General features: G+C 41.8%; 1 protein-coding gene across 7 annotated transcripts in view; it reads right to left on the reverse strand.

Annotated features, from left to right (window-relative positions):
• Positions 1–11,295: 11,295 nt before the first annotated feature.
• The window catches only part of CEP170 (centrosomal protein 170), a 103,124-nt gene continuing 100,768 nt past the window's right edge, over positions 11,296–13,651 (reverse strand). For all 7 annotated transcript variants that reach the window (XM_061365770.1, XM_061365769.1, XM_061365767.1 and 4 more), the window contains one exon: positions 11,296–13,644. In XM_061365770.1, coding sequence (XP_061221754.1) covers positions 13,358–13,644 — 287 coding nt within the window. In that variant the 3' untranslated portion in view covers positions 11,296–13,357. The remainder of the gene's footprint in view (positions 13,645–13,651) is intronic.

The following is a 13,651-nucleotide window of genomic DNA, read 5'->3' on the forward strand; positions in this document are numbered from 1 at the left end:
AATTCAGATCTTCTTGTCATGTCAACTGATAGCAGATGCAGGAGGGGGTGTCCAATGGAACTGGCACTCTTTGCTCAAAGAGCATTTTCTGACCTTCTTCAGGAGAAATGGCATGCCCCTGAAGCTGCCTGACTCACTGGGACAGGCTCCTTTGTGGCTTCTTTTCTGTTTCTCTGTGAATAAATGAAGACCAGTGGGTTCTTCAGCTCTTTGAGATGTCTCTGTCATTTGTTTATTTGGTATAGGAGAAAAAAAATGTGACTAATTCATTCAATTTCATTTCTAAGTGCAAAGGCCAGCTTGGCAAACACGCTCTCAGCTGTCAATATTCAACTCAGATTTGAGATGCAGTGAACTTACAGGATTCATGGTATAGGAATCAGGAATTCTTGGCTTGTTAAAGAGTTCCAAATTGTTGAATATTCTTGACAAGAGGGGAGACTTTTCTGACTCCACAGAACAGTTCTAGGGACCTCCATGCAGTTGGCCAACACATTTGGAATTTAAGGACTGCAGAATTAAGATATATACAGCTCTATTCTGTGAATAAGAATTGATTTATCTTGGGATTCTGTTTTTAGAAAGAGCTCTTAAAAACCCCAAATAGAAATGTGTGGTCTTGTCTTGCTATTCAGAAAGGTGCTTGATAATAAAAAAAGAATAAATGACTAATCGGTGTTATGCTAAGGTATGGTTTAAAACAACACACAGAAAATCAGCCAACAGAAGTTTTTCTGAGCATTTTAAGACGTGCTTTGTTTTTATAAGCTCCTCCCATTATAAAACACAAGAATTATTAATTATTGTAGGCTTAAGTAAAAATATAATATGTTGAGGAAGATACAGATTTAGTGACAATCTGGTCAATCTGCTTTAACTTCACAGTTAGCAGAGAGAGGAAGGTTTGCTGATGTACCGTGCAATGCAGCACTTTATTGTGCACGCACCCTGCATCTATCGTGCTTCATCTCCAGAAAGCAGCTGCTTGATATTCCTTGCTATTGAATACCTGCCTCCTGAGAGTATCTCCTGCACAGGGAAACTATTTGTGTCTGCATCTTCAATAGCTGGTGGTGTTGCACTGCACCCACCAAGCACATCATTGGCCTTCTTTACAGGCAGTGTGAGCTCACTTCTCTGCAGCAAGGTGATCCAAATATGTAAGTGTTTTGAAATAACACACTCCAGTGCATAGCATGGAAAGACTGTGGGGGCAGTGAAAGGCCCCTAAAGTGGACTCCAAATAGCTCTCACGATGGTGAAGTCCTTTCAATGCAGGGATATTCAGAACTGGGATGCCGTGCTTAACTGGGCACAAGTAATAATTTTCTGAATAAATCTATGATGGATCAGGAACAGAGGAATCTGACTAATGCAGATTTGTGTAGACCACAGAAAACATTTTTTGTGCTATTATAATGTTAATATTAGGGATTTGATAGCCAGATTATCAGCTTCATTTTGACTTGAATTCTCTGCAAAGCACATTAGGATCTTTTTTCACCGAGCAGAACTTCCTTTGTTAAAAATAGGGAAAAAAAATCAAAACAAGCAGCCCAGAGAGGGAGGAAAGATTAACTGTAACATACAAAAATTACACTTTCTCCCTTGCTCACCAGAACTTAACAGTAACAAATCCCTATAATCCCATTTTCTAGTAGAAATAAAAGAGGCTGCTTATTTCCACTGTGCTACATTTTGCTGGCCAGGGTAAGGGCAGCCAACCATGCAAGAAAGTGACAAGCCACCGTCAATCACACAAGCACTTCCAGAAACATGACTATTGAGGTGGTCCCATTGGCTTTTACTGCGCTGCTTCAGTGGTCATGGTTCTCAAAGCTCTTCCTGTATGTTGTTTATCTTCATAAAATCAGATGGAGAATGGGGAGGATGCTCCATAGAACTGCAATGGGAGCTTCAATCCCTCAGAGTGCTGGGGCATGCATATATAAACTCCAACCAATCAGGCATCCCCTGACCTGCATTTATAGGGGCCTTTCCACGTGGTAAAAGTTGGAAACTGTTCATTCATACATCACTCATTTTTATTCTGAATATCCATCATCAGGCAAAAGCAAAGTACTTCCAAAAGGTAAGCAATGGCTGAAGTTATTCTCTTTGTGTCAGTCGTGTGCTGCCATGGAGGGGATATTAATATTCCGGTTACGCAGGTTCCCAGGAAAGAAAAAATAGACATAGAAATGATAAGTGACTGCATGTGTAAGCTTAGACAGAATGATTCAAATTACAGCTCTGATGTGAGAACTTCATTAGAAAAAAAAAAAAAAAAAAAAGCCTGAGCAGCTGAAATGAAGAAGGATTTTAAATTTGAGGAAAAAAAACCTATTTTTGCCTGGACCACGTATACACACAAACGGGAATTTCCTTTCAGGGAACACTCAAGATAGCTTTCCACTAATTTTTCTCCAGTTACTTCCCACAGTTACATTCTGGCTGCTTGGCAGCGCTCTGCCAGCTCAGTTAATGAGACTTCTTGCCCAAAGTCCAGGGTCCAGCTTTCTGAGTTTTAGAATCTCAACTTCCCAGTCATGTTCCCCATCTGACCCCAAGCAATTGCATCTTGGCTTCTCCATTTCTGAGCATTATTTGTACAGCTGGGAAAAACCCTCCTGGTTTTGAGCCAAACCCCTGCTTTTCTTGGTTCTGTGGATCCCATTCACTTGTCAAATACTGCTATTTTTTAACAGTCTGGATTTCACCACCACCTGACTGGTTCTGATATCTCAGGGTACCAATGGCCCTTTCCTCCTCTCTTTAGTGTTTTTTGAACCTGTTCAAGGGATTTCATAAAGCCCCTGAGGCATTTTCTTTAGCTGCTCTAAGGGACCCCATGTAAGAACCATTTCACGGATTTATCATTTAACCAAACATCTGCTCTCATTTTTGCATTACTGAAAGTTTCACTCACTGTAGGAAACAGATGTAAGCATTTAGTGAAGCTTTCAAAAGTGTTCAAAACGCAATGGACAAGATCAGAACCCTCTTTCTATCCTGTAACTTAGATGTAGAGGAAGTCTTGCTTTCCAGAACCCTTGCTGTCATTTCCCTCCTCTTCTGTGTCTGCTGGAAGTGCAGGAAAGACTGTCCCCATCCCACCAGCAGCACAGCCCACCACCGCTCTGTCTGCCTCTGCTCTCCCTGCCAGCTCCTGCACTCCTCTCTGTTTCCCAGTTAGAAACTTAGTAAGTTAGAGGAACACAGCCTGCTCTCTTACCTGCATCCTCCTGGGTGAGGAGAGTCTCCTCCAGAGAGCCCCATCTTCCATCCAGGCTATCCACTTCCACAGGAATCCCCAACACCTTGAATTCCTTTGCAGTGTGACCTATTAGTTATCAAAATCCAGCCTGGGAAAGTGGTAGCTGGGTTTGCTGGTTTAACTGGAAATTTGAGACAGCTTGGCTCAATCAAAGCTTTATTTTTCTCAGTGGGGAATCTATATCCTTTAAGAAAATGTTTTCTGGGAATTTTCTCTCCCTCCCCCCAGTTTTATTTATTTGTGGAGTTTCTAGTCCTGATGGCAATGCACTTTGGAAAGCTTTGATTCTGGTGAGATGACGCATTATTTGTTGTAGCTTGGTGCAGCAGGAGAACCAGGTCACAATTTCTTTCCTTAGAAGCTTTGTTGCCACAAAGAGCAGCACTGCTTTGTCTTTATTATCTGCTTGTCAGACTTCAGCACACTGCTTTCTCTTGGAGATAAAATCAGTGAGACAAATCTAGTATATTCCTTGGTGAAATTGCCTTACAGGAAAGCCAGAGTGCAGGCACAGGAGGGGGCCAGGGAGAACCTGGCAGTCTTAAAATGATCCCTGTCTCTCCTGTTTTTTCCTTTAATAGGGATGGCAAATAACCTTGTGCAGAATGTGGGATTATTCACTTAGCTCTGCTCCTGACCCCTGAGTACAATGAAAGCTTGACCTGAGATCCTTTCTGGTTTGTCATTAGCTTTGTACAATTGAGTGGTAGCTGTGACAATGGAATTAGGAAACTTTTCAAAGGCAGGCAGATTTAATGGGCCATGTGGCCAAGACAACAACGCTAACACTGGAATTCTCAGTAAAATGGCAGCTTAACCAGAAAAATTTGAGGGCTTCAGGTTTTCTTTTTCTTTCAGATATAATCACATGCTCAACAAGGTAAATCGCTACATTTTTCTTTTTCCCCGAGAAGCTGGCAGGCAGGGGGATGGCTTTGAATCCTTTCTGAACTGTATGTAGTCTAAATAAGTATTACTTTTTTGGTATCATGATCCTGTGGACATTTAACATACCTGGAAAATGCACATGGAATCATAGATTCATATAATAGTTTGGGTTGGAAGGGATCTTAAAGCTCCTCTAGTTCCAACACCCCTGCCATTGATAGGGACACCTTCCACTAGACCAGGCTGCTCACAGCCCCATCTAAGTTGACCAGAACCACTGAGGCTCTAGACCAGAGCCTTTCTAAAGAACCCTCCAGAGACAGCTGGGGTCTCCAGCTGCGTACTGTCCTGCAGAGAAACTGCTTTGTGACTGTGGAGGTACAAAATAGCATCTTCCACGTATTGCTGATAATTTTTGGACAAGTGAGAAAGTACACTTGCATATGTGCCTTTCTCTCTGGCCTTCTGCATGCATTTAGAAATGGAATCCTTACATTAGAAAACTAAAATTGATGGCTACCTCAGTTCTGCAGTGCTGCAAAAGTGGCAGCAAATCTAAAGCCCCGAGTACCAGTGGCTGCAAACTTCTATTGATAGGATCTCTGCCATTAAATCTTAAGATAAAAAAAACAGACAATATTAAATATATGCACATAAACCAAGCTAATTTGCATGGTGAATTAGAGCATATGAATTCAAATAAACCTGATGCACAGCACTGCCTTCTGCATTGAGTAATGGACAGCAGCAGGGATAAACATGAAATGGAAGTTTTCAGGAGGCCTGTGAGAACCCTGAGGTATGCACAGCCCTGAGGCTCACGCGTGTGACAGCTCCGTGTGTCACAGGAAGGAGAGAACAACCCAAACTACCAAGCTAGCAGCCTGTTCCAGCCAGCCTCTGGGGAGGCTGCCAGTTACCAGCCAGCAACTGCAGCTCGCTGGGATAGATACCCACATTTCAGCAGCTCCAAATGTGCCAGCAAGGAGCGCTATTGGAAACCCAGACAGGGGAAAGAGATGGAGAAAAATGGATCTGGCTGGAAAGAGACAGGTCATTGGCTCTGTCACAGACACTCGGGAGTTCAGGGATAACTGACATTGAAAAATGGGCACTGTCAGATCAAATGGTGCATTATTCCTACCATCAGGCTGTATCTTGTCACTGAGATTTCAGTTATGGCAAAGCATTGCCTCAGCACTTTCTACAGTGCAAATACAATCAGAATCCTCTATTTTCTCATCTGTAAGACTGGGATGAAGCTGTTTCCTCACAGAAATTTCATAACAGAATAAATGTTTGTGAGGCGCTTGAATGATTTCAGGAGGAAAGCACTGTTGGAGGGTAGTATCTTGTAGCTGTTTCTTTGGCTTAAGTATTGCAGTGCCAGCCTGCAAGCAGTATTAATGTTTGTAGAACTATCCGGGCCAGTCCTCAGCGCAGCCGTTAGGGAGGCTCCAGAAAGTGGCAAGGCTGGTTCATTGATCTGCAGTGATTCTCCAAAACTCAGGCTTTTCACCGCATCTCCCTGGAGAAAATCCTTAATGAGAAATTTCCTTCAGCTATGCTTTTTAATCACACCTATTGCTTTATAGATTTTTTCTTACTATGCTATGCTTTCTGTTTTTGGCTCACTGCACTATAAGCAGCAAGACAAGTTCCAGCATGTTCCCTCATCTGGAGAGATTTAAATGTCAATTAAAATAAACCATTGATTTCAGATGGGATGAATTTCTTTGACTGATTCTAAAATCATTGCTTTTGCAACACCAGGTTAACACTTACCATCGACTCATTTCAAAATGCATGCGCTGGGGGGATCCCTTTACTGAACTTTACAAAACTGCATCTCAGCACAAAGCAAGAAGGAGTGATCTGGTTTGCACTCAGTTAAGCAAGCACGTAACTTCAGCTACATGAGCCTTTCCTTTGACCTCACGGAGACCAGCTCTGCTTAACTTGTCATTCCGTGATGGAGCATTAGGGGACAAACGCAGAATTTTATCGAATACTTTTCTTCCAGTTGTAAAAAATCTATGTACTTTCCAAATAAAATCACTTTTGCATTAAAAAGGAAATGATGGCTTTCTATGCTCATGTCACCCTGAAATCTGAGTGGCCAAATTGGCCAAAGCTAGAAATCAAGATGCACAAATGGCTTGGGAGCCTAAAAATATACTCTCAAACACTCCAAGCAGCAAATGCTTCTTACACCAGACAGCAAACCCTGCTCATGTGGAGTGAAACACAGCACCTCTCCCAAATTCAGTGTGCCTGGTGCTAATGTCAGCACCCAGGCAAGACATTACGCTGTGTTTTCAAATCTGTATTTGAACTTCTGCTGCCTTCGGAATAATAACTTCAGTGAAGCCACAGGTGTGATTTTTAATAAAACCCTGCATTTTTAGTTATTAGAGTGGAGCTATCATTGAGGAGGGTGTGCATGTAGAAATCAACTCACTGCAGCAACATATTTACCTCAGACTTGCAAAGGGAAGAAAGCAACTTGGAAAGTATGAAAAACATTGCATAAACTGCATTTTAAAAATGCTGATTTTTGTAAATGACCATTTTATCAGCCATCCATTGTACTGGGAGCAGCAACGACATGAGGAGCTTGGTTTGCATGTATCCCTGCATGTTTGGAAACAAAGAATGAACAGGGCTATGCAGCAAATTTCTGGCAGCACTGGGGTTCCCAAGTGTGCAGGTAGCAAGATTACAATATTATACAGCTGCACCTTTAGTCAGTTAAATAGATCCAGTCTGTGAGGTGCAAAAATGATTTTAGAAAAAGAGCAAAAAATAAACTGCATTGGAGACACTGATTTGTTCAGAGGTCTTTATAGAGGGCCTTCTATTGTTTCTGTTTGTTTGAGAAACTCCAGCTATTCACTATGCAGAGTGAAAATGATGTGATTACCAACACATTGAATAACTCCTGAGTGTTTCCAGCTGCCATCCTCTGCCAAGGAGCAGGGAGGCTGCCGCCTCGCTTGCACCTGAGCCACATCGCAGAGCAGGCAGTGTGTGTCCGTGCCCAGCTCCTGCCCAGCTCTGAAAGCACCATTCTAATGCCAAGCTCTGATGTGCCATCTGCACCCCCCAGATCTCCTTCCCACTAAAGTTGCTCACATTAGTGGCAGTGCTCAATAACGTGCACTGGGACTCAGAATTCCCTCCTGCCCAGACTGACTTCTGCTCATCTGTCATTTGATTTCTTTCTAGAGTTGTCACAAGATTTTGCTTAGCCTTTTGGACTTGATTCAATCTCCTAAGCCAGTAATGTCTGTTGAGAACATAGTGTTTTGCCTGCTCATTTATCAGTCAGTTGTGATTCTGGGAAATACCATTTATCTCATTTGTTCTAAGAACTTTATCAAGTTCTTACAAATAACATCACTTCAGAGGTGATGCTGTAAACGAATGCAAAGTCACCCATTAACTTTTATGTATAAACCTAATTATTTGTGCCCAGCCAGCTTCATACAGGTCAATGTGTGCATGGGGAGACAAACAGAAACCTCACACTGTACATGGTTCTTTTAAAGCCCTTATTATTACTTCAGCTTTTCCTGTTAAAAACCCCCACATTTGGTTTGAAAGGTAAATCATGCTGCTGCTAAGCCATTATTTTTTAATCTAATATAAAGACCGTTAGAGCAGTGATAGTGCTTTTAGCTACTCCATAGGAAGAGAAAGCCTTATAAATTATAAACATGTGCATCAATTTTTCAACCAGGTTTAAAAATGCTAGCCCAAAGGAGCCGGTGGACTACAGCAGCAGAACTGAGCGAGAACAGACATTCATCGGTAAACGGAAACGTCAGGTTTAACCCTGAAATGAACAAATCTCTATCCCCTCTCTCCACACCCAAGGGCCTAGAGCTTGAATAGCTTTGGCAAGTATTACTTGGAAACGTTGCCCTGTGTTTCCATGAGGGTATTCACTTAACTACAAACTCCTGTTTTAATGCAGCCTCCCCAAAGAGGTCGTTTTGTAAATACCCTGTCATTTTAAGAGCTCTCCTCAGATGGGAGGTAAGAATGTTACAAAACAGTAACTGCTCTCGGAAGTTGTTAGCAAGACAAAGCAAGCACTGGGTTTAGTTCTTCACTACTAGTTCTCAGCTCTGGTCTCCTTGGAACAGGTAAAGACCTCTAGATTCCAGTTATCTTACCCTGCTTTAAAGTATTTCCAGGGCTGCACAATCCCACTTATTTTCTAACTGCATCTTTTCTGAGAGAAATATATGAACAGCAAGAAAAGGAACTGCCTTGCTCCCCAACAATTCTTCACTGGCTGTCACCTGCAGGGGCAGCACTGGGTAAGGTTTACCAAGTGAAAAATAGAAATGGTTTTTGCAATATTACTGAGCCAGCAGGTAATGCTGTTCTTTAGCCTGAGGCAACTGCCCCTAGGCAATATTGCCAAGAACAGCATTGTCGGATGTTTTTGTTCAACATCTTCGTCGCTGACATGGACAGTGGGATTGAGCACGCCCTCAGCAAGTTTGCTGATGACACCAAGCTGTGTGGTTCGGTTGACACACTGGAGGGAAGGAATGCCATCCAGAGGGACCTTGACACACTTGTGAGGTGGGCTGATGCCAACCTCATGAAGTTTAACCATGCCAAGTGCAAGGTCCTACACCTGGGTGGGAGCAATCCCAGGCACAGCTACAGGCTGGGCAGAGAAGAGATTCAGAGCCGCCCTGTGGAGTACTTGGGGGTGTTGTTTGATGAGAAAATGAACATGAGCCGGCTTCAGTGTGTGCTTGCAGCCCAGAAAGCCAACCGTATCCTGGGCTGTATCAAAAGGAGCATGATCAGCAGGTTGAAGGAGGTGATCCTGCCCCTCTACTCTGCTCTTGTGAGACCTCACTTGGAGTATTGTGTGCAGTTCTGGTGTCCTCAACATAAAAAGGACATGGATCTGTTGGAACAAGTTCAGAGGAGGCCCACGAGGATGATCAGGGGATTGAAGCACCTCCCGTATGAAGACAGGCTGAGAAAGTTGGGGCTGTTCAGCCTGGAGAAGGCTGCGTGGAGACCTCATAGCAGCCTTCCAGTATCTGAAGGGGGCATACAGGGATGCTGAGGAGGGGCTCTTCATTAGGACTGTACTGGTAGGACAAGGGGTAATGGGTTAAAACTTAAACAGGGGAAGTTTAGGTTGGATATAAGGAGGAAATTCTTTCCTGTTAGGGTGGTGAGGCACTGGAATGTGTTGCCCAGGGAGGTTGTGAATGCTCCATCCCTGGCAGTGTTCAAGGCCAGGTTGGACGAAGCCTTGGGTGAGACGGTTTAGTGTGAGGTGTCCCTGCCCATGGCAGGGGGGGTTGGAACTTGATGATCTTAAGGTCCTTTCCAACCCTAACTATTCTATGATTCTATGTATTTAGTACCTGGCAAGCATGGCTGAACTTGCAGTGCTGTATCCCTGTCAGCATTTCCAGATGTGCTCTACTTAATGTCAAAGATGGCATTCTTGCACTTTTAAAACTGTCATTACTCATCAAAATGAAGCTAAGCCACTTGCATGGTGAGCAGCTATGCTCCTTCCTTGTAATCTCTTCAGATACAAAAGACTTGCTGCTATAAAACCTCTGGCACATAGTGAGTCGCCGCCTTTTGCTCTACACACTATTTCACAGAATGCTGCACGCAATCCTGAGTACCCATGTTTTCATGGCTGCATGTCGAAGCAGTAATTGTAGATCTTTCCAGTGCTTGTAATCTTTCCAGTTAAAATTACAAAGGCCTTCCCATGGTCATTGACTGAAATTCAGTTTCTCGTATGCAGCAACATTCTCTTTGGAGACTGAAGTACCAGTTGCCTTTGGTATAATGTACATGCCGCAGTGAAACACCATATTGCTGCCATCAGATCAGGCACACCAATTACACTCAGCTTTATTTCTGTATGCTACAACTAGATGTGTCATTAAAAGTGTTTGTTGGATATCTAATTAGAGCAGTGCATGTAGCTAAGGGAGGAACCAACAGTGCTCATCAGAAAAGGCTTGAATTCTTCTTGCTCTGTGTCTCTGCATGTCAGCCCCACTTGCTCATGTCAAAAGGAAGAAGACTGATGCGACCTGGCTGGATTTCCTAACTATGTCTGAAAACACCTCTGCATAACCTTGGCTCAAAGTATACTGGACCGGTGAAAATACTGTGTGGGAAGAAATAAAATGCTCCACTACTGCTTACATAAATGAGGCTCTGGGCATGAGAATACTAACCCAGAAATGCACTCTTCTTAACTCCTCAAAGCTAGAGAATACTGGCAACACATGAGGAAATGATAGTAGCCAGGCAAGTGGGGGGGCTATAAAAAGGACCTGAGCACCTGGAAAGCCCTTAGTAACTTTTTCATCAGTCTTTCACTATCATAAACTGGCATCTCTGAACATCACAGATGTTCTCCTGCCTCTCTAGAGTTCAGCCCTGTGGAGTGTTACTGTGTGCCATCAGTGCAGCCTTACTGCCACCAGTCTGTGTATACGAAAGAAAATTACGTGTACAGAAGCAAGACAGTGCTGGCTGCTGCTAAGCCACAGCAAAGCTCAGCAACACTGAAATGAGTGACCTGGGAAGGAATTTTTGGAGCTTTATACCGAACTCATAGCTTTGTTCTTGCATGAAGCTAGCTAGCTACAGCATCTTGCGGGAAAAGTACGTATGGAGTCGGAGGAGTCTAAGCTGAGACAGAAGAAAAATACACACCAGTCTGGAACCAAATCGGAATGTTCAAGTAAAGTTTTTCAATATATGAAGCAGAAGGAGGGCAATCTGAAAGCCATCTACTGCTGCAACTGGCAGGTGCAGTAAAACTCACCTTCCTTCTACGAAGGGAAACAGTCAACTAGTTGGTGACTGGCCTAGTGGATTATTTTTGCCTCTAGCTTTGCACACAAAATCAATTCAAGCGTGGAAATGAACCTGAATATGGGAAAATGGGCCAATACTGTCAGCACTGAATAAATGATGCAGCAGCGGCAATAATGTATCTTCTTACAGAGAAAGGATGTTTATGAAAAATGCCATTTCCTATTTCAGCAAAGGTAACACAGACTGCAGGAAGACTGTGTAAACCTCCCAGCTCTTCATTACATATTCACACATTTGTTCCAGAAACACTTTATTTAAAAATGGAGTTGTAAATGCATATAACAAAATAACATACATAATAAATGTAACAAAAATAAATAAGGAGAACATGTTCATACAAAATAAGAACATAGTAATGCAAAATGCTCATTACAGAACGTAAAGGTATTTTGTGTGAAAGAACACAAACAGAATCTCGCATGAAGAGCCTGCACCTTTTTTACCCTTCCTAGTAATTTCTTACTTTCCCTTCGAGCCTTCAGAAAAATTATGTTCCCAAGCATTCAACAAAAGAAGGAATTATGGTGATGGTTTGGTACACTCAGTTCTCACCGCCTAGCTATAGTTTCGATTTATTTTTGCCCTTCTCTACCTTCTAAAACTTCTCTTGTAGCCACTGTAAACTGGTGTAGTCCAGGCTCCCAGTTAGCTGGAGTAGAGCATAGCCATACATGAAGGCTGTTTGCTTTTAATTTTTTTAAAGAAAATATGAAATCCATTATACAACAGATTAGTGGGGTTTTTTTTACATCTCTACAAAAAAAGTTTTTGCATTTTTATTAACTGGTCCAACCTCACTGACTTCTGAAAGCCTGTACAATTTAAAAGTGTACAGAAAGTAGTTGGTTTTAAAACAAATGTAATCTAGGATTATTGCTGAAATATTAAAGACCATTTCATAAAAGCTGCAAAACTGTATATTTAACCTTAATATATAGAGACTGATGCAAACATAGGAAAATTCCAGTCTATTAGTTACACTTAACAGAAATAAAATTCCTCCAAATTACAGTGTTCTGGAAATACAAAGTAATTTACTTTTATTTTTTTATTATTATTTCCAAATGTTAAGTTACTGGGACAACTTATAAGGAAAATAGGCTTATAGAGGAAACTTTAAACAGACTTGCTTTCCAGTGGTATAAGCAAAATGTCTATGTTAGCAGTCGTCTTCCAGAATCCTTTTAAATATGTAAGACAGAGACAGCTTTACTAGCAAGACTACAGGAAAATATACAGAAGCAAATAAAACCATTCACTGGGGAGTGAATCTATCGATGAAGCAAATTATGACACTTCTATTTCCAAGTCCCCTAAAGAAAATTTTACATCTAACAATCGTTCCGAGAAACAGTAATTTCTTCTGTAAGCTATGTTGCATTTGAACTGGTGAAAGCCCATTCGCCTCACTACGCTTTGAGATGTCCCATGTTTAATTTATTTCCTGGATCCAACAAACATTTGGACAGAGATGAGATATGAAATACTTCTACTTTAATTAACATCAAAAAGTCATTTGAAGAAGATCAAAAAGTGCCAAATAGTCTTTGTAGAAAGTGGATTAAAACACTGTGATGATAATACAAGTACAGTATTATCCGTTTTCTATGTACACCAAAACACTGTTTGCCATTTATTGATATCGATATGTTCACCTCCCACTCCCAGCAATCTTAGTGCAAACATAATATGTGAAGTTTGTAAACCCCAAGAAAATTTATGCAGCAACGAGATTATATAAATCACAGAACTGTTTGAGATTTTCAGTACGCAAGAATGAATGCTTTCTAAAATCTGTCTTACCTATTGCAGTAATGTGTCATTGTAGTCAAAGATAATGTTTCCCATATAAACCATCTAATTCAGAGTCAAATGCAAGTGTTCAACAGTTCTGTACAAACTTTAGTGGAGGAAGTCCATTCATCAGAGCAGCTTGGCAAAGAGATTTGGGGTTTCAGTAACATTAAATGTTAGACTGCTTGCATGGCTTTTGAAAAGAAATAAATCTATTAAGGGAAAATCGCTGATATTAATAAATCTTTTGCAAAGCACACAACCACAAAGGGCAAACCTGCCACAATCTGCTTTCCTACACTGGTATCTATGCATATCATTATGATTGGAAAAGGATTTGTGTGACAATCAAAGCATCACAGTCAAAGAAAACTGGTTTAATAAAACTGCTGTTTGACCAAGCTTTTTTCTTTTTTTTTTTTTAATTATAAAACCAGTATTATATTTTTTTCTTTATTCCTAAACATTCCACATGAAAGGTTTTTTATCAACACTGAGATGTCACTCACGCAGGGTGGCATCTTCCTCTTCCCCATCTGGGTTAAATCTGTTGAAACGTATGCTGAAATCTGACTCGGATTCAGCATTCTCAAATTCCGCTGCACCAGGGTCAGCAGCGTGTTGAAGAGCCCGAGCTTCAGGCTGGCAGTTTGGCTGCACTTGAGGGCAGGTACTTTGGGAAATGGGACTGGACTTCGCCTTTGGCTGAGCTGGTAAGATGGGGCTGGCGAATCCCAAGTTGCTCAGAGCATCCAGGGTACCATCAGGGTCGATCATAGAATTAATTGCTAAGCA

This window comes from Neopsephotus bourkii, unplaced genomic scaffold (assembly GCF_033783945.1).
Source record: "Neopsephotus bourkii isolate Nb327-2 ecotype Australia unplaced genomic scaffold, CSIRO-AGI_Nbou_v1 NB_1292, whole genome shotgun sequence".
In the NCBI taxonomy this organism is placed as follows: Eukaryota; Metazoa; Chordata; class Aves; order Psittaciformes; family Psittacidae; genus Neopsephotus; species Neopsephotus bourkii.